At 43.8% G+C, this 18694-nt stretch overlaps 1 protein-coding gene across 1 annotated transcript in view; it reads left to right on the top strand.

The window, feature by feature from the left end:
* The window catches only part of LOC138472051 (taste receptor type 1 member 3-like), a 214171-nt gene that overhangs the window by 147769 nt on the left and 47708 nt on the right, over positions 1-18694 (top strand). Inside the window, exons 3-4 of the mRNA XM_069610008.1 lie at positions 8747-9529; positions 17877-18074. Coding sequence (XP_069466109.1) covers positions 8747-9529; positions 17877-18074 — 981 coding nt within the window. The remainder of the gene's footprint in view (positions 1-8746; positions 9530-17876; positions 18075-18694) is intronic.

The raw sequence follows: 18694 nt of genomic DNA, 5'->3' as shown, positions 1-18694 counted from the left end.
AATTTCTCATTGAAAGAAAGAAAAATTCTCAAAGAACTGCAAGAAATCGACCATGTAATCATAAAAGCCTCAGACAAAGGAAGTAACATTGTAATTCTCGACCGAGAAGACTATGTGAAGGAAGCACAACGCCAACTTGGCGACGAACTTTGCTATGAAAAGCTTGAAGATAATCCATTGGAATCGATTAAAACGAAAGTTGAGTGTTTTCATCACAAATGGCAGGAATTGAATATCCTTGATGATGACGACTGGAAATATCTTTTTAATAAAACCCCCATCCTCCCAACAATTTACTTCTTGCCAAAGATACATAAAACCCTATTTGCCCCCCTGGAAGACCCATTGTCACCCTAAACGGCGCTTCATTAGAAAATATGTCTAAGTACATTGATCAAACACTACTACCTTTAGTTTTAACGTTACCTTCTTACCTACGTGACACAAAACATTTTCTCAGTAGAATTGAAGGTATCACCTGGGAAAGAAATTTTATGTTTGCCACACTAGACGTAGTATCATTGTATACGTCAATCCAACATAATGATGGTAAAAAAGCATGTAAATATTTTTTGGACAGCAGATCGCTAAACTATTTGAGCCATAGAGAAATGGTTATGGAAATGATAGATTTATGCTTGACCAACAACGTATTTCTCTTTGACAATGTTTACTACAACCAATTACGTGGCACGGCAATGGGCACAAGCTTTGCGCCATCTTATGCAAACCTTACCATGGGATGGTGGGAAAAATTCATTGTCTGGACTGATGTCAATAGCAAATACACAGACCAAGTTGTCCTCTGGTTACAGTATATTGACGATCTGTTTGTCCTATGTAATGGTGAAGAACAAGACTGGCTAGATTTTGTGTCTATATTGAATGTTAACAACTTAAATCTTAAATTTACTGAGACCCACAGCCAAGAATCATTAATTTTCCTGGATGTCGTGGTAAAAACGGACAAAAAAGAAATCAGCACTGAACTTCACCGTAAACCTACAAGTTCGGACATGCCGTTATTTGCGGCAAGCAATCATCTGACTCCGCTCAAATGGAGTATACCATATGGTGAGTTCATTAGAATTCGACGCAATTGTAGTAAACTGGATTGCTTTGATAGAGAGTGTAAAATTACAGCCCGGAATTTCAGAAAACAAAGATATCCTAAGGCTGTCATTGAAAGAGCTTACATCAAAGCTCGAAATTTAGATTGAGCAGTATTGCTCTCCACTAATCGAATTCCTGAACAACCATCTGAAACTGATGATGTAAGACTGATACTCACCTATGGTTCACACGCTAAAATAATAAAGCAAATACTACAAAAACATTGGCATGTCCTGAAAACCGATGAAGCTCTATCTCCTTTCATGGGGCAACGTGCCAATATAACCTACCGAAAGTCAATCTCCATCAAAGACACATTAGTAACAAGCTTTATGGCACAGAAAAATGCAATGCAAGCCGAACTCACATGGTTGAGCAAGAGAAATACTGGTTTTCTGAAATGCACCAAATGTAAAGCCTGCCAATTTGCTCTTAACAAAACCAGTTATACACATCCGATACTGGGACATGATGTTGAAATTAAAACTAAAATCACATGCAACACCGAATTTGTGGTATATGTTTTAGTATGCTCATGCAATCTTTGGTATGTAGGCAGCACCATTGGCAAGCTGAAATTAAGGATCTTGCAGCACATGCGTGCCATAAAGAACGTAGATGCCTCATACCCTATGGCAGTACATTTTAGAGATCAACATCAGAGCAAGTTGGACAGTTTCAGATTTTTTGGTGTGTACCACATTAAACTCAATCCACGTGGTGGTAACCGGGAGCTAGCACTGCGACAGATGGAAACACAATGCATTTTAGACTTTCAAACCAAAAAACCGGGGGGACACAACCTGGATGAAGAACTGTATACTTTCCTTGGGACATAGTGCACCTTTCCCATTTGAACTCTGACAAGTTTTTTGTAGCTTACCACTAATGGCAATACCTTGCTTAATAATATTTTTGATACCTGAGCTCATTTTAACATTTTCTAATATTTTGTAAATTGTATAAACCTTTTTGTATGTGTATTGACCTTTTTAGTGAAAACTGTACAGCTTTTTCTATCCCTTCTCTGAGCAGGCAGAGCACGGTATCCCACGAATGGGAATTGGCTCAGGAAGTCATTCAAGAGATCTTCGCCCTTTGGGGAACCCCTCAGGTAGACCTATTCGCAACCAGTACCAACCGAAAATGCGAAAGGTATTGCTCAAGGGAATTTCCCCCGAGAGGAGCCCTGGGGGACGCGTTCGTGGTGGATTGGAATTTCCCACTATTGTATGCGCTCCCTCCGATTCCCGTCATTCCTCAGGTCATCAGGAGGCTGAGACGCTTCGGGAACCGCATGATCCTAATTGCTCCGGATTGGGCCAGGAGAACGTGGTATCCGGACCTTCTAGATATGTCCATCTGTCCTCCAGTACGTCTTCCTTAGAGAGAGAACCTTCTCTCTCAAATGGAAGGTCAGTTTCTCCACCCAGAGGTCAGAAAACTCAACCTTCATGCTTGGTATCTGAAAGACTGAGATACAGGGATTGGAACCTTCCAGATGATGTTATGGAGGTGTTGCTTTCGGCAAGAAGGCCAGCAACAAAGTCTCTGTACCGTTGCCGTTGGAAAAAGTGTTGCAACTGGTGCAAGGAAAAGAATGTCGATCCTTTTCTATGTTCTATTCCGGAAGTACTATCTTTCCTTCTGACCCTAGCACATAGAAGTCTGAATATCGGAACAATAAAAGGTTACCTTGCAGCGCTTTCCATTTTCAAGCGCTCATCGGAAGAATGCTCCTACTTCAAAATTCCTTTGATAACACAATTCTTAAAAGGTCTCACTAATGTGTTTCCTCCTCACCTATTTCAAATACCGATTTGGGATCTAAATTTAGTCTTAAAATTCTTAATGTGTGCCCCTTTTGAGCCTATGCACACGTGTCCATTAAGATTAACATGGAAAACAGCCTTTTTAGTTGCTCTAACATCAGCAAGAAGAGTGAGCGAATTGCAGGCATTGTCTTCTGGGCCACCGTATACTGTGTTCCATAAGGACAGAGTTGTATTGAGGGTTAAACCATCACTTTTACCGAAGGTAATATCTGATTTTCATTTAATTCAGAAAATTGTTTTACCCTAATTCTTTCCTCCACCTCATCCTTCTAAGGAGGAAGAAAGATTACACAGACTGGACCCAAAAAGAGCTTTAAGCTTTTACATCTCTAGACTTTCTAGGCTTAGAGTGGACTACCAGTTGTTTATAGGCTACACAGGAAGAAAACTGGGTCAATCAGTAACAAAACAGACAATTTCACGCTGAATCGTGCTTTGCATTTCAGAATGCTACAGACTAGCACAAAAAGACCAACCAGAAGGGTTAAGGGCTCATTCCACCAGAGGCATCGCCTCTTCCACAGCCCTTCAAAGAGGTGTCACAATAAGGTCCATTTGCGAAGCAGCAACTTGGTCTTCACTTCACACATTCTCAAAATTCTATAGCCTGGATGCTTCCCAGTCTAGGGAGCTGACCTTTGGAAAAGCAGTGCTTTATTCTGCCATCTAAAGGCATTGGTGGGGAAAAAATCTGACCCCTCCCCCAGAGGAACTATGCAAAATACTGCTTTGGGAGCCTATCTAAGATGAGGAATACGTTGGAGGACACAATCCACTCGAAGAACAAGTTACTTACCAACTGGTAACGTTCTTTCGATTGGATGTTCCTCCAATGAATTCCTCATCGCCCTCCCAACCTACCCCTCTGTAGATCTTTTACAGGTTATTGCCATCTCAAATCTCGCAAGGCTGATACCTGTCTGCCGGCACAATCTACACAGTACAAGATCACAGATACAAAAGTGGGGAAAAACAGAACTGAGGCCAACGGGCGCCGCGAGTGCTACTTATACACCCGATGACGTCACCCTCGATGGAGGCCTTCGAGGGACCATCGACTCGACGACATCGACGCACGGCGCCCTCTGCTGAAAAAATTTCCGAAGAGCAGCAAAGCTGGATGGAATACATCTAAGATGAGGAATACGTTGGAGGAACATCCAATCGAAAGAACGTTACCAGTTGGTAAGTAACTTGTTCTTCTCTTGTGGCCATCACCTCTGCCCAGAGGATAGGTGAGATCCAGGCCCTATTAAGCAAGCAGCCTTACCTGGCTTTCCGTGAATCGTGGCATGGGTGGTGCTGCATACGGACCCCTTCTTCATGCCGAACGTTTCGTCGGAATTCCACGTCATTGAGCCTTTGGTGTTACCTGTTTTTTTCCCAAAACCTTAATCTCAGGCGGAAAGTGCCTTGCACTCGCTGGACGTTGCTCGTGCCCTGAAGTTCTACGTGAGACGCACAAGGAGTTTTCGGAAGACTTCACAGCTGTTCATGAACTTTGGTCCTGTGAACCATGGGAAGGCCTTGTCAAAGGCTTCCATTTCAAGATGGCTCTCCAGCTGCATCAGTATAGACAAAGAGGGGCTCCAAATGGCCCGAGAACAAAATGGAGCAAGCACGTAATATAAAACAATTTATTTTTCCAGTATGGCTATAATTCGAACACAGTTTGAAAAATTAACAGTACCTATTCAACTGATAGTTCATAGAGAACAAATCATGATATTTAAGGAGAATATACTTATATCACCAGTCCTACTCGGCCTCTGCGGCGCCATTTGTTAGAAGCACCAAACATGGAAAATTCAGGAGATATATGCAACCAAAAAGTTTGAAAAGCATTTTTGTTAAACAAAAACATATAAACAGGAAAAGCATATATTCAGGAATCTTCAAATACATATAAAAAATACATACTAGATTTACAATACTTCAAATATATACAATGAATACATCCTAAGTAATTAGAAATTGGAAAAGAGAAAGAAAAAGAGGGGAGAGGGAATTAAGTAAAGAAGAACAAGACAGGTAAAACAAACAAGTTAACAAAAGACACTTGGTCTGATAGAAGTCTTTATCTATCCCAGTTACACGCGTGATTCTTATTCTAAGGCACGCATAGTAGGTTAAACAAAACTCAAAAAGGGGGAAGGGTTTAATTGCCTAACCCTTACTTAATCAAAAATATGATTCTCACATTTAGTAGTGACAAAGGTAACCGTCTAATATAAGTCCTTTTTTTGGGGGCAAGTAAGAGCACAGGGAGATAAGTAGCAACAGACACAAGTCCTGTACAAACAGCCAAACTTCAAGGAAAAAAGACACCACAAGTCCTAAAGAAAGCCACCTCAGATTCAAAGTAGTATGTAAAATTGTTTTAGTGAAATCCGAGGGGATTGTAAAGCAGGCTGAAGTGATATCCTACGCCTTCCGCTGGTAAGCGTGACAACCACGTCCTGAGAACAAAGGTGCATATACACCTGTGCCTAGGGCGTGGTGAAATTGGCGTTTCGGTGGAGTGTAGAAAAGTCAAGGCCACCTTTTTCAGGAAATTCAATCCTAAATTCAGCCCCTACAAAAATGGTCAAATGACATACCATCATATTATGTTTGTAATATTTTCTGGTTAAAACATTAAGTAAGCGGCATGCAGCATAACCGGTGATGAAAAAATGCCAGGAAATAATCCATAACACCGAGTAGACAACCCTAGTCAGTATGGCAGGCGTGCCCCAACCAGACTTCACCCAGTGACCACAACCAGAAGTAGTGAAGGCGCTGAGTCGCAAAGGTCAAAGAACCGATAACAGAGGGAGTTGCACATCCAGAAATAGAGCTGCAAAAAGAAATCAATATATAGACAAAGTTGAAAGGGTGCATCAAGCACTGTCATCGGTTGGCTAACCGACCGCTGCCCGGCCGTCTGAGAGACCCCTTCACCAGAGTGATCGCTGCGACGACGCTGTTCTTGTCTGGTGTGCCCCTGCTCGACATCTGCAGGGCTGCTACGTGAAGGTCCACGCACATGTTCACGAAATTCTGCTGCATCAACAGGTATTCCAGAGAGGAGTCCAGAGTCAGCCAAGCAGTGCTACGCAACTTGTTTGCTTGAGGTCATTCTGTTCCAGGGGTAAGTGTAATTGCTTCTGTTGAGCCTTGCCACCTCCCGTTGTTGTGTAATGTTGTACTGCTATGTATTCTTTATTCATAAGCATGTGAATCCATGCCAGACCACATGCTGGAGAAGTTACTTACCTATAACTATTGTTCTCCAGCATAGGTATGGCATGGATCACATGCAAAACCTCCCTCCGTCCCATCTGCAGCTCTTCTTGGTCATACTGCCACTTTACGTGCTTACCAAATCTGAAGATTGCTGCCAGAGGAGGGGCTTAGGGAGAGGACCGTCATTGGAAGGGGGCAGTTTGACACAGAGGTCAGTGATTGGTTTAAAGGAGAAATACAGTTTTTAAGTGAAAGTGAAACTGCTTTTTCTTTTACTGAGGATTTCCAGCCTTATGACAGGGAATATTCATGAGCATATGAATCCATGCCAGGCCCATGCTGGAGAACAATAGTTACAGGTAAGTAACTTAGACCTTTTCTCGCTTTCCCCGAGAAGCTAATTGTCTCCAGAACCCTGGTTCTGTCTAGGGTGGACTAATGTAACAGCCTCTTTCTCAATCTACCTTCTTCTACTCTCCGCCCTCTGTAACTAATCCAGAACAGGACTGCAAGACTTATCTTTGGCCTCAAGCCCACGGACCATAATCTCTCGAGTCCTGAAATCTCTCCACTGGCTACCAGTGGCTGCATGGATCAAGTTCAAGACCCTCTGCATCGTCCTCAAGGCTTTCTGGGGCCGGGGCCTGCACTACATCCAACTCTCTCTCTTCCAAAATACCTTCTTTCTCGAGTCCTCCGTTCAGCTACCCCCAACTCTCTGAGGGTCAGACGCTTCTCCAGGCAGAGTCGGGGGTTGATCTCTCTCCTCTGCTGGTGCCTCCCTCTGGAATGGCCTCTCAGTCCCTCTCAAACTTGAGTAGCACCACCTGAAGCACCAGAAGTAGCTCAAGACCTTCCTTTTCTCCTATGCATTCTCTCTCTCTCCCTCTCCTGCTGACCTTACCTGTCTAATGCACTGACTAGTTGCTTGGCAACCCTTAGAGTCTCACTGGGTACCAGGCTCCTCCATGATAAGTCTCCCCTGCACTACCTCTGGGCTGTAGCTATAACCTCTGCATTCCCCTGCCTATTTGGACTTAACCAGAGCCACGCTGCTCTGGCTGCACTTACTCAGAGCAATGCTGCCCTGATTGCACTGCCCCCTTCCCTCTGCATGTCACTCCGCCCTCTCCCTTCCCCCTGCACTTTGCGTTGTTGCACTTGCACAATCTGAATTACACAAGGCCTAGTAAAATCGTTTGTCTTGTCCCCCCTCTGTCTTCCCTCCCTTGTCTTGTCGCGCCTAGAAACACTTGTGTACAGGTGCATTATAAATTACATATCATATCAATATATTGATGGCATTTTCCAGAGTCATCCTAAAGGGAAGAAAAGGGGAAAGGATGACAATATCCCATAAAGGCTGCTTGGACTGAAGGTTCATCATGAAATATTAATGGGGGATACTGCGTCTCACCCAAGGGCATCCCCCTTTCATTCCCCAAGTCTCCTCTACCAAGGTGATCCTCCCTCACATATCCACCCCCAGGTCTGGGCTCCAAAAGCAATGGCCCTTCCCTGGCCACCTGAGCAGAGGATATCAGGGAGAAGGAAGTGAGGCCGTCCCAGGTTCCTCACATTTAGCTAATCCTGCTACAGTTTTATTCAGAAAGCCCTCTTTGTTCCAGGTTTAATCTTTGTCAACCAGGTATAAGGTAGGAGGTGCAAATCTGAGATGATCATGGACATCTCCACATTGGCTCTAGTGCAAATCTTTAAAAAACAGGCCCTTATTGTAATTATTGTTAAGGTTCGCATCGTTATGGTATTTATTTTTGAGACGTGTCAGCCTGTATGTATCCATCTTTGTTTAATGGTCAATTCATCTGTATTTATCAGCATTTATATTTTTCTCTGTGAAAATATACGTTGCAAATGGCATTTTATAATATTTCTTCAAAGGAAAAATGTACATCTGATAGATGCTGTTAATGGTGACTCTAACGGTGAAAGCTTATCGAACATAAATCCAGCATTTTTTTCACCTTAAAAATGTTGGCGTCCACTGTTATTGCTACTGGCTGGAGCCACACATCCACAGCCAATGAAACAAGTTCAAAATAAAACAAATTACCTTATTAATTATCTCCACTGTGTTTCTGTGTACTACCCATCGAAGGGCCTGAAAGTGTCGGTTAACAGCATGGAGTGCCTTCCTTTTCTAACTCTTGTTTACAAATAAATGCAGACAGGCAATAGTTTCATTTCTGTCTTTATATACATTTATAAATCAAGAAACAAGGAAAAGATGGAGTCTGAAGTATAATTGCATATTTCACAGCCAGAAGTATTTGTTTTGAAGATAGATAGCATGTGATGCAGGGTGCAGGGAGTTAAGGCAACCTATTAAAAACAGGCAACATTTTAGATTAGTCCTTTACAAAAACAAAAAATGTCATTTTTTTAATGTTGATCTATCGTCACAAAAATGCTATGTCCTCACACGTCAATCTGTAGAATACTTCTTCATCCAGGGAGGTTTGTGAGATCATCTTACACTTTCATTAGTCAGGCTTGTCTTTTCTGTCCACGTACTTGCCAATTAATGACAATATATATATTTTTTTCAGATCAGCTATGCCATCACAGCAGCAAAATTTAGTAACAAAAACACCTTCCCGTCCTTCCTGCGGACTGTGCCAAGTGACCAGCACCAGGTGCAGGGGATGATTGAACTGGTTGCCCACTTCGGTTGGAATTGGGTGGCCTCACTGGCCAGCGATGACGAGTATGGCAGGGATGCCTTGTGCCAGCTGGCCAACCTTGCTTTGCTCAGGAACATCTGCATTGCATATGAGGGCCTGATTCCAACATACGGCGCTACCAGCAAAACCCCCGTGGTCATCCGAGACATAATACAGGAAGTACACCGGAAGAACATAAATGTGGTCATTCTGTTTGCCCCTGCCTCCTTATCGAGAATTCTTTTTCAGGAGGTCTTACAGTTGAACATGACTAAAGTGTGGATCGCAAGTTCTGCCTGGGTGCTCTCCGAACCTGTCCTCTCCCTTCCTGGGATCAGGGAAATTGGGACGGTCATTGGGTTCTCTCATAGAGGGAGCTCAGTACCTGGCTTCCTGGAGTACTTGGTCAGTGTGAATGCTGAACTGAAGCATCACAAAAGCACTCTCTCTTCAGTGGGTTTTGGCACTTCAACATTGATGGGCTATGATGAGGAAGGAGATGGATCTTCACCCAACTTTGCAGTTGAAGAGATGTCATTTATCCGCCTGGGGCAGTATGCGGATGCTGTGTACACTGCAGTGTACAGCGTGGCTCATGCACTGCATGAGGTCCTCAACTGCAGCTCTGGAAAATGCAGAGATGTGGATTCCAAAATCTACCCATGGCAAGTATGTTGTAATAGCATGATGTGGGCTTAAGTATAGCATCAGTACATAGCGGTGAAAGGTGAATATGTTGTGCATAATTTCTTCATAGCCCTAACTTACAACATCCTTACTATGAAGCGTTGCCAGACATGTGTGCCGGGTCTGTGGGCACCAGAGATTTTCGACACTCCACTGAAATTCCTTGTGTGCGGTCTGGAACAGCAACAGTCACTTGTGGTGGTCTGCCAATCACCTTTTTCACTCTGTCTATTCTTGTTATTACCTTTCCTTTATTAATCCAGACAAAACGGCATTGATTAGGGCATTTTTAAGTCATAAAACTAGGACTAAACAGCACTGGTTAGTCCATTTGAATAACTGTTTATTTGCCGAGAAAGTGCAAAATTTGTTCAGATGGTAACTAATGACGTGGTGTATTATGGTATCAAAAATGACTTAATTCAGAACATTTTATAAAATGGTCTCGTGGAATGTATTTAAGTATTGAAAGTATAACCCAGAGGAGAGTTAACCGACATCTCATGGTTTCCACTGTCAGGTGTGAGATGAGCAGTCAGCTATGGGCTATGGGTTTAGGTTCCCATCACTTTGCATTCTAATGCTTGTTCTACATTCACAATGAGAAAGCAAAGCTACACTATGGTGCAGGATGTCACGCACACCGCTGCCGTCCCATTCTGCTTATAGACTGGCACTTGAATCAGCACTGGTGCTACTTTCCCAGAGGACAGCACTGCAGCCCCTCCCGAGCTCCAGGACATCAGATGCTGCCACAGCGACCTGCACCCATTCGGTGTCCTGCCAAATTACCGCATTACGCCTGCAAGTCTCAGCCCCTCCTGAGATGTGCCGTACATCCCCATGACGTGTAAGGAAGGCATGGTATCAAAGTAAGACAGACACAAGTGACCACAGTTCAAGGGTGTTTATTCAACTGAAAAATGGGCGAAATAAACACCTAATCTAAACCTAACTCTAAGATGGGAGCAAGCTACGACCATCAAATAATAATAATACAATCCTAGTGGAGTCTAGTCAAATAAAAAGGGGCTATACTAAAAATAAACTATTGCCATTCCTTCCCGCTATGCTATAAATTAGTGTGGGAAAATGTTCACAAGAGAAAGTAAGAAGTGTTCACAAAATGATAAGTCAGAATGTTAGGAGTTGGCCTCCCTTCCCCACGTTTTCAGCACGGGACAAGGCAGGTCACTCCAGCACAGCACACTCCTGGGCTTCTCTGGTACGAAGTTACAGTTCTTTTCACCAATATCAGGGCCTTCTGTGTCCAAGTCTCTTTTATGCAAAGTCTCTTGCCTCAGAGGACCTGATGTACCAAAAACAACAAGTAATGTTCCTTTCTCCTTATTCACAGCGGGTGATTTACTCTTCACCCTGGATCCCCCTCAGCAGAGCTCCAATCCTTCTTTCATCTTTAGCATCCCTCTGTCGGGCTCAGACCTGCTCACATTTTTAGGCATCCCTCAGTTGGGTTCATATTTGCCACAACTATCTTCTCTGGTGAGTTTTGCTGTTCACCTCGGATCCCCCTCTTCTGGACTCAGATCCCCTTTTCAACCAATTAGTCCCCCTCTCCAGGCTCAGACTAATTTCAATTCTTAGCTAATCGAAGTCTTTCGAATGTGCATGGGATTTAACGTAGCCCGCTGCAGGATCACTTCGATTTCACAATTCATTAATTCTTCCCCATTCTGGGGGAGGGGAGTACCAGACAGGGACCTTCGAGTGAGCACCCACGTGGCACCGGACCACTCTGTATCTGGTACTTAACTGGGTTTTCTTAAAGTTCAATTGCACCCAAGTTCTTTGTTCAAACAATGTTGCTGCTTGCATCTTTGAGCATAACATAGCGGGCCTGCTATCAGTTTCTCCCGACTCACTGGCTGTGCTGAACGCTTTGGCATTGCTTTACTTTCAGAGTCAAGGTTAGTACCACGGCAGCAATCGCTTCTCCCTCCGTCGCCTTGGCTATCAATGTTGGAGGGCCCCGTGTACCTTTGACACACGTTACACCGTTCGTCAGCTGCAACCCCTTGTCTTAAGTTTCTTTTCCTTGAGGCTTCTTGAAAGCAGCAGTTCTGCATGGGAAAGGGCAAGGGAATTTCCCTCCTTGTAGTCCTCTCCGATCTCGCGGGCTTTCTCCTCTGTTTAAACTGCTAGTTTGTAATTGCTGCCTTCTTGTGCGTTTTACCTTAATCCCTGTGTGCTTTCGTGCTTTGCCTTTTATCCCTGTGGTGAAGAGAAAGGGAAGTCAGGTGTGTGTGATTAAGGTTGATTGCCTGATCTTGCCTGGCCTTAACACAACATGGTGGGCTCTCATAGGGAGTTATAGTCCTCATATTCCCATGGGGATTCTTTCTGTACCCTAGTTCATTAACCCGCATCCTAGAGGAGGTTGGTAAACTCGGATGGGTGCAAATTGTAGGGTTTGCAGAATTAATAGGTGGTTTGTGGGAACTGTAGGGTTTTATAAAGGTAGACTTGGAGTTCGGAAAATAATAATCAGAGGGACAGGGAGAAGAATGACTGGGAGTACTCAGATAGTCAACAGGAAAATGGGGATTCTGGGAGATGTAGTTTCCCCATGCAACTAGTTTTGGGTTCCTAATAGATTTACCAGATGTGGAGGGGTTGTTGGATTTTCCTTCTGGTAAGGGAGATTCATTGGGTGGAAGGGAGGTTGATTTGGAACAGCTTATAAAAGCCCCAGGGACTTTGTCCTCCTCGCCTTCTGCCCCGGTGTAATACCGCATGTCGCCTGGGGCATTCGTCCGAGCATAACCCTGGGCTCCCCTACCAAGGTGACCCTCCCTCGCTCGCCCACCTCTAGGGTTGGCATCTGAGTGCGCCAGCCTTTCCCTGGCTACCTGAATAAGGGATTCTTGGTGTTTACGGCCTGATACCATGGCAACGTCCCGCGGCTTAGGCTCCTGGTAGCAAGCCATAGAAGGAAGACAACACTTTTCACTGGTGCGTCTCAATGCTCGTTTTCCAGTCAAAGCTTGGTTTCCTGCTCCTAGGCCTCTTGGTTCCCTGCTGCTACTCTGCTTCCTGCTCTTACATTTTTCTGCTCGTAGGTATGCTGCCTCCCCGGCCTCCCCTCCTGCAATCTTCGAGGCCCTTTGGTCTCATACTTTCCCTTTTGCTTTCGCTATTGAAAATCACTACCTTTAGCCTCAGCTACTCTGCTCATTGCTAGGGTTCCTTGCCCGTGCCTTCCTTCCTCCATTACCTGGTACCCTTAATGGCTCCTTTGGGTCTGCACTGGCCCCACATCTTTTAATTCCGATAGGCGAGCCTGTGTTGTAGGGAGCTGGTCTCCAACCATTCCTGGGCGTTTGAACCCTCAGGGTGGACGGCGGTGGACTCCTCCTGCTGCCCTGTAATTGTGTACAATCTGGAACGTAGTCGAGTGACTCCAATGACAAGACACCGTAGACATTGCGCTCAAGGGTCTAGGTACTTGATACAGGAATGCAAAATGACATGAGCTAAATCTCATTTGACACTTACCACTCTACGGCCAGATGCAGTTGTTTCTGCGCAGTATAAATGATTCAAATTGAATCAAGTCAATTCTAAATGTCCAGGGCTTGCAGAATTTTGCAAATCTAATGAAGCACAAATTGTGTCTGTATATTTGATAAATCAAATTGTAAATGATTCTAAATGTAAAATGTGTGAAGTAGTTTGACATCATTACTGTCTTCAGTGGAGTCAGAATGAAAAAATAAATTACATTGTTTTCTTATATCACGCTTTATGCCTTTTAGTGCGGGACCGAGTATCGAACCCATGCTGCTTGGTGTAGTTTTGTTTCCAAGCCTAACGCATTGCCCCAGAGCCAGACTACCACACTCAGCAGTTTCTTTACATGCTGTTCACTGTTTTGTGGTTGAAGAGAAAACATGTATTACGGCCAACCAAACTTGTTTATTCAAGGGGCTATTTACACACTTTATGTACATCTCTGCAGATCTCTGGAGATGTGCAGATATCTGTGTGCAACCTATGTGCATATGTTAACATTTTTCACAAAAGCCATTATTAATATTATGAGTGCCATTACATTGGGTAAATAAACAACTGCTATTTAACAGCAATATTTCCTGTACATATATATTACTACAACTATCTGTGCAAACCCTGATTCCCATCGCAGCCCCTCTTTTAAAAATCGAACAGGAAGGATCTTAACCCTTGGATCTCAAATGTGTGACAAATATCACATACATGAAAAGGAGCGTGGGAGCCCCTCTACTGAGAACTGGGTCAAATACCCTGTTCTATGGAAGTTCTTCCACTCAGGAGGGTCTACAACCACGTTTTAGCCCACTGCACCCTTCACAGAGGAGAAATATCCATTTGCAATTATCCTATGAACAAGAGTACCATCAGCAACTTCAGACAAGTGTTTCGGCCTTGTTGGGCCTCCTCAGTGAGGTGAAGCTGTGCCTCTCTAAGCACAGTGAGCAAGGGGTCCACGTCTGGATAACCGTATAGTTTTACATGTGGGCCACCATAGTCAAAAGACTCTGGACACGCCACTTACTATATAAAGTATTTCCTAATATATAAAAACGCTCCTGTGAGAAAGGGGAATGGGGAGAAATACCAGGTAGGAGGATTTGAGGTTGTTTTCCATCAAATAAATGATCATTTTGTGAACATATAAATGACCACAGATATTTCTATTTGACAAATATGTTGTATACTTTAAACACTAACTGCAAATGTGTCTCAGATAGTTAACTTAAACATGCACAATGGACTAACTTGTTCAAATACAGCAATTCTATGAAGTATGTAAGAATCTCAGAGGGGTTTCTTCTGCCAATCTCTAGCAGATGTGAGAAAGAGCAGAAATCGCAGGGAAACCTTCGTGGGGGATAAAACCCTGCTCTTACATCTGGAGATGATATGGTCCCAGGCGTGCAGGTAAACTGTGTGATGTGAACTCTGCTGTATGGATTGGGGAGGATCGCCGGCAACTCCATTGAGTGCAATGGCAGGCTGTGGAGAAAATGAGCAAAGTAAGGCTCTGTGTCGCATTAGCCTAGCTGTGGTTCCACAGATCTGATGGCGGATTACCTTTTAGCTGGATTGTAGAGACTTGCGGACCAGGTGAGAGGACATTCTGAATGCAAATATAGGGCCTCATCACGACTTGGGCGGTAACGGCAACGCTATTAGCACGGGCGGTATTAGCCCTAATAGCGCCGGATCACGAGTTCGGCGGTAATGTCAATCCCCATTCCCCATTGAGCCCATTCGGGAATGCCCCATTCCCCATTGGGCTCAATGGGGAAATTTTGCGCTAATACCGCCGGCGGATTTCCCGCCGGCGGTAATAGCGCGAATTTTCAGCGGATTTCCCCCCAGCTCAGAGCTGGGGAGAAATCCGCCGAAGTCCTGCTTTGGCGGACCCTTAAATCCGGCGGTAATAGCGCTACCACCGGATTTAAGGGTTACCACCAAAGTCGTGATGAGGCCCATAGTCAGGAGTTTCCTATTTATAGAATATGAGAAATGGTAACGAGGACAGGTTCAGAGAACGATAGCAGGATAAGGCGAGAAAAAGTACAGAAAGAGGATATTGAACTGATGAGCGTTCTGTAGGAGAAGTAGCAATGCACCGTCTCTCCGGTCTTTCCAGCGTATAAACACTGCGTTCCCCAGACGATGATGCCGGCGTTGCCATGATCACGCGCCAGTCCTCCTGCTTCCCAGAGACTAGACTTCCACATAGCATTTTTTCAGCCATGTTGGAGGGACAAGAAAATAATGCACTAATCTGCCTCCAACAGTATAGAAATGAATGTCGGCAAAACCGAGACATGACACTACCTACCTGAAGTACACTAAGCTTGGTGCTCATTTCGTTTTTCAGAACACTCACCCTTACATTAACGCATTTGTAGGATTTAGCTGTGAGGATAAAATGCCTCTGATATGTGTCACTCAATTGGGATCCAAAGGTTGCCCTCCTTCCTTTTTCCTGCAATAAGGCGTAATCTCCTTATGTTGAATGTATGGAAGAGGGGGGTTTGAAAGGAGAAGCCAGATCTGCTTAGTGTATTTAAAAAAAAAATAAGGATGATTGAATGGATATTCTAGGTGTTGATAAATGTGCTTTGTGCACTACATAGCTCTCAACCATTTGTGTCGCAAAGTCGGGTGAAAACACCCAATTTTGTTTTTGGTGGGTGAGAGCCCATTGAAATTAATGGGTGTGCAGGAGGCATGGCGGGTGACCCATCTCTTTACAAGGCTGGTGGTACCCGCCAAAAGCGTGTGAGTTGACAGCTATGGTGCACTAAGACAATTATGGCATTTTAATAATGTCTATAAAGTATACGGGAAGTGAAATTACAAATGAACATGTACAATTGTAAAAAGTTCAAAAGGTTAGCACAATAATATATATATATATATATATATATATATATATATATATATATATATATATATATATATATATGTATATATATTAAATAGCTTCTTTTACTGTGAATAAACACCACTTTGTCACTCAAAATGATCATTCTTCTTGAAAAGGACTATGCTTAGATAAAAAATAATGATCTCTTTCTTCAGTGAGCACCAAGGCAATGCTTAATTGAGAGACACACACACAGGGGTGTTCATTTTAAGATAACAAAGACTACAATGCTCTAGTTTGCTACACCAAAGCCCAGAGCTGGAAAAGTGATGTCCTTGGGACATGGACTAGTCTGGTTATATTAGCCATGGTCTGCATTAAGAGCAAACACTTACCACTGTTGCACGTTGCTGTCTGCCAAGCATGCCACAATGTGTGAGCATTTTCATACATGCACATTCCAGCCACTCACTTGATAGCACATAAAATGGTGAGCAGCGGTCAAGGTGAACTTTGGTGCACCACAGTCTTAGTTTGCAGCTGGAATGTATAGCCTCTCAGGTGGACCACGAAAGAGGACAAGCAGCATCAGAGATAGATTACTTAAGGTACGTTACCCTAGTGATGCCTTTGCCGTCCCACCCAACTACAACATTTCTTTTCTGCTACCCAGGCAGCAGTCAGGTATGAGGAATCTACTCGGTCCCATCTCTATTATCCCGAGTGTGTTGAGGGGACGATAAAGGAGAAACACTCCAGCCTTCAGGAGATAGCAACAGGGAGCGAACAAGTGCCTTCATTCGTTGGTAGTGATCTCCCTGCAACAGGTGCCATTTCATTAGCAGAATTATCCCTTTTTTGGGCAAAGGCAACCCTTTCCTAGTCGCCCCCTCTGCTTTTTGATTTATTTAGTATATGTGCTGCTTTGTAACTAAGTTGCCTACCTCTCCTCATTTGTTTGGGGAGGGCAAATCCTTCCTTGACCTGCCGCTTCCAGTATCTGTTCTGGGCAAGTGGGCCCTTTCTATAATACCGGTCCATGTAACACTGAGTAGGTCCAAGCTGAGCTTTAAGAGGGGGAGACCAGCAGAACATCAACAATGTGTTACATGTTCTGCCAGATGAATAAGCATAGAGTCTGATAGCCTTCACACCATATACATTGGAAACATCAGAACAGCTTCTATATATAGCTGGGTAACTTTACAGAGACCCGGGCCTATCAACGTGCTGTCATCTTTTATATAACGAACAACATCAATGATTATTCATAACCTTTTTTGGCACTTTTTATGTGTTTCACCCAGAATCAAAGCATACACAGAAGGTGTAGGCAACACACATCCAAGGAGTAGTGTCTTTTCGCTCAAAGGTTTTGAGTCAATGTTTGTGATTAATTTTCCATATTTGCAAACCATGCCACTTTGTATGCAATCTTGTCAGTCGAAGATAGCCATCTCTTGTAGATGTTCAGCAATTGCAGATATAGCCTGACCTGTATGCGAGCTCATCACCTTCCTCCGCTCAACATGCTTTAAAAACAATGAAGGGCGAGCAGTGGCTCATTCCAAACAACCTAAATGTGGATGATAATATGAGAGCAAATGTTTAGGTGGAATTGAAAGTTGTGTCGCTTTGAATAATTATGGAACTGCTTATTAATGTCACAGTGTGCACTGGAAGACTTGGGCGGAAGATGAGCGGAAGAAACTTAGCGAGGGGAATTTACAAAATGTCTTTTTCGAATACATTTGAACTACCAGTTTTCTGAGCAGATTTTATGAATTAAGAGCTGGATGTGAAATGCTTAACTCTGTGGCCAAGATCCAATCCTTTGTTCCTCAGACCAAAACTAGTCCCTGGGCACTGACAGGCAAGTTAATGATCCATGTTGTAAATTAAATACTCCAGCTTCTAATGGTTCTTCTCTCTCTCTCTGTTTAGCTGCTGGAGGCAGTCAAGCGGGTGAACTTCACAGTTCTGAACACCTCCTTCTATTTTGACGAATATGGCAACCCCAACAGTGGGTACGATGTTGTGACTCACAGCATGGACAACATGGGATACAAGAAGATTGGGAGGTACAGTGGTCAGCTGGACATCAACGACTCTCTGGTGAACTGGAGGACAAATGACAACCAGGTGGGGGTTCATTTCTTCTCAAAATGCCAACATATCTTATTCTGCTGCTGGCTTCTCCTTATCTGTCTCACACCTATCATTTCTTAACAAAACTCATTTGCTATTAGTTCTAACATGCAGCCGGCAGTTAAAGACTCTGATTCTTCAGAGTTAACAAGGATATTTTGGACCTTTGTGATTGATGTACTCAATGTTTTCTTCTATTCTACTAAGCATCATCAAACCATTTAACAGTTTAAGCAAAAATACCAGTTCAACCAAGTATGTCCTGTTTGGAGGCATGGGCACCAATTGCCATATCATGTATATAGTGTGAGAAACTTGAGGGTATCCTCACACATTCTCCCCTTGGATTCTCTTCTCAGATGGCTAGGGAAAGGCCATCGCTTTTGGATCCTGACCCTAGGGGTGGAGATATGAGTGAGGATCACCTGGGTGGAGGGTACTTGGGGATTGGGGAGAGGTTATCCACAGGCGAGACATGGGGCCTCATTATAACCTTGCTGGTCCGGAAACAACAGTGCTGGTAAGCTTACCAACACTGTTGTTTCCGGACCGGCAAAGTACAACTCTGCTGCGTGGGGGCCCTCCTGCCTGGCCGTTCTGACTTGCCGTACGGA

This window comes from Ambystoma mexicanum, chromosome 8, assembly GCF_040938575.1.
Source record: "Ambystoma mexicanum isolate Mex_15411 chromosome 8, UKY_AmexF1_1, whole genome shotgun sequence".
In the NCBI taxonomy this organism is placed as follows: Eukaryota; Metazoa; Chordata; class Amphibia; order Caudata; family Ambystomatidae; genus Ambystoma; species Ambystoma mexicanum.
The sequence above is the reverse complement of the archived record's forward strand: the minus strand, read 5'-3'. Positions and strand labels throughout refer to the sequence as shown.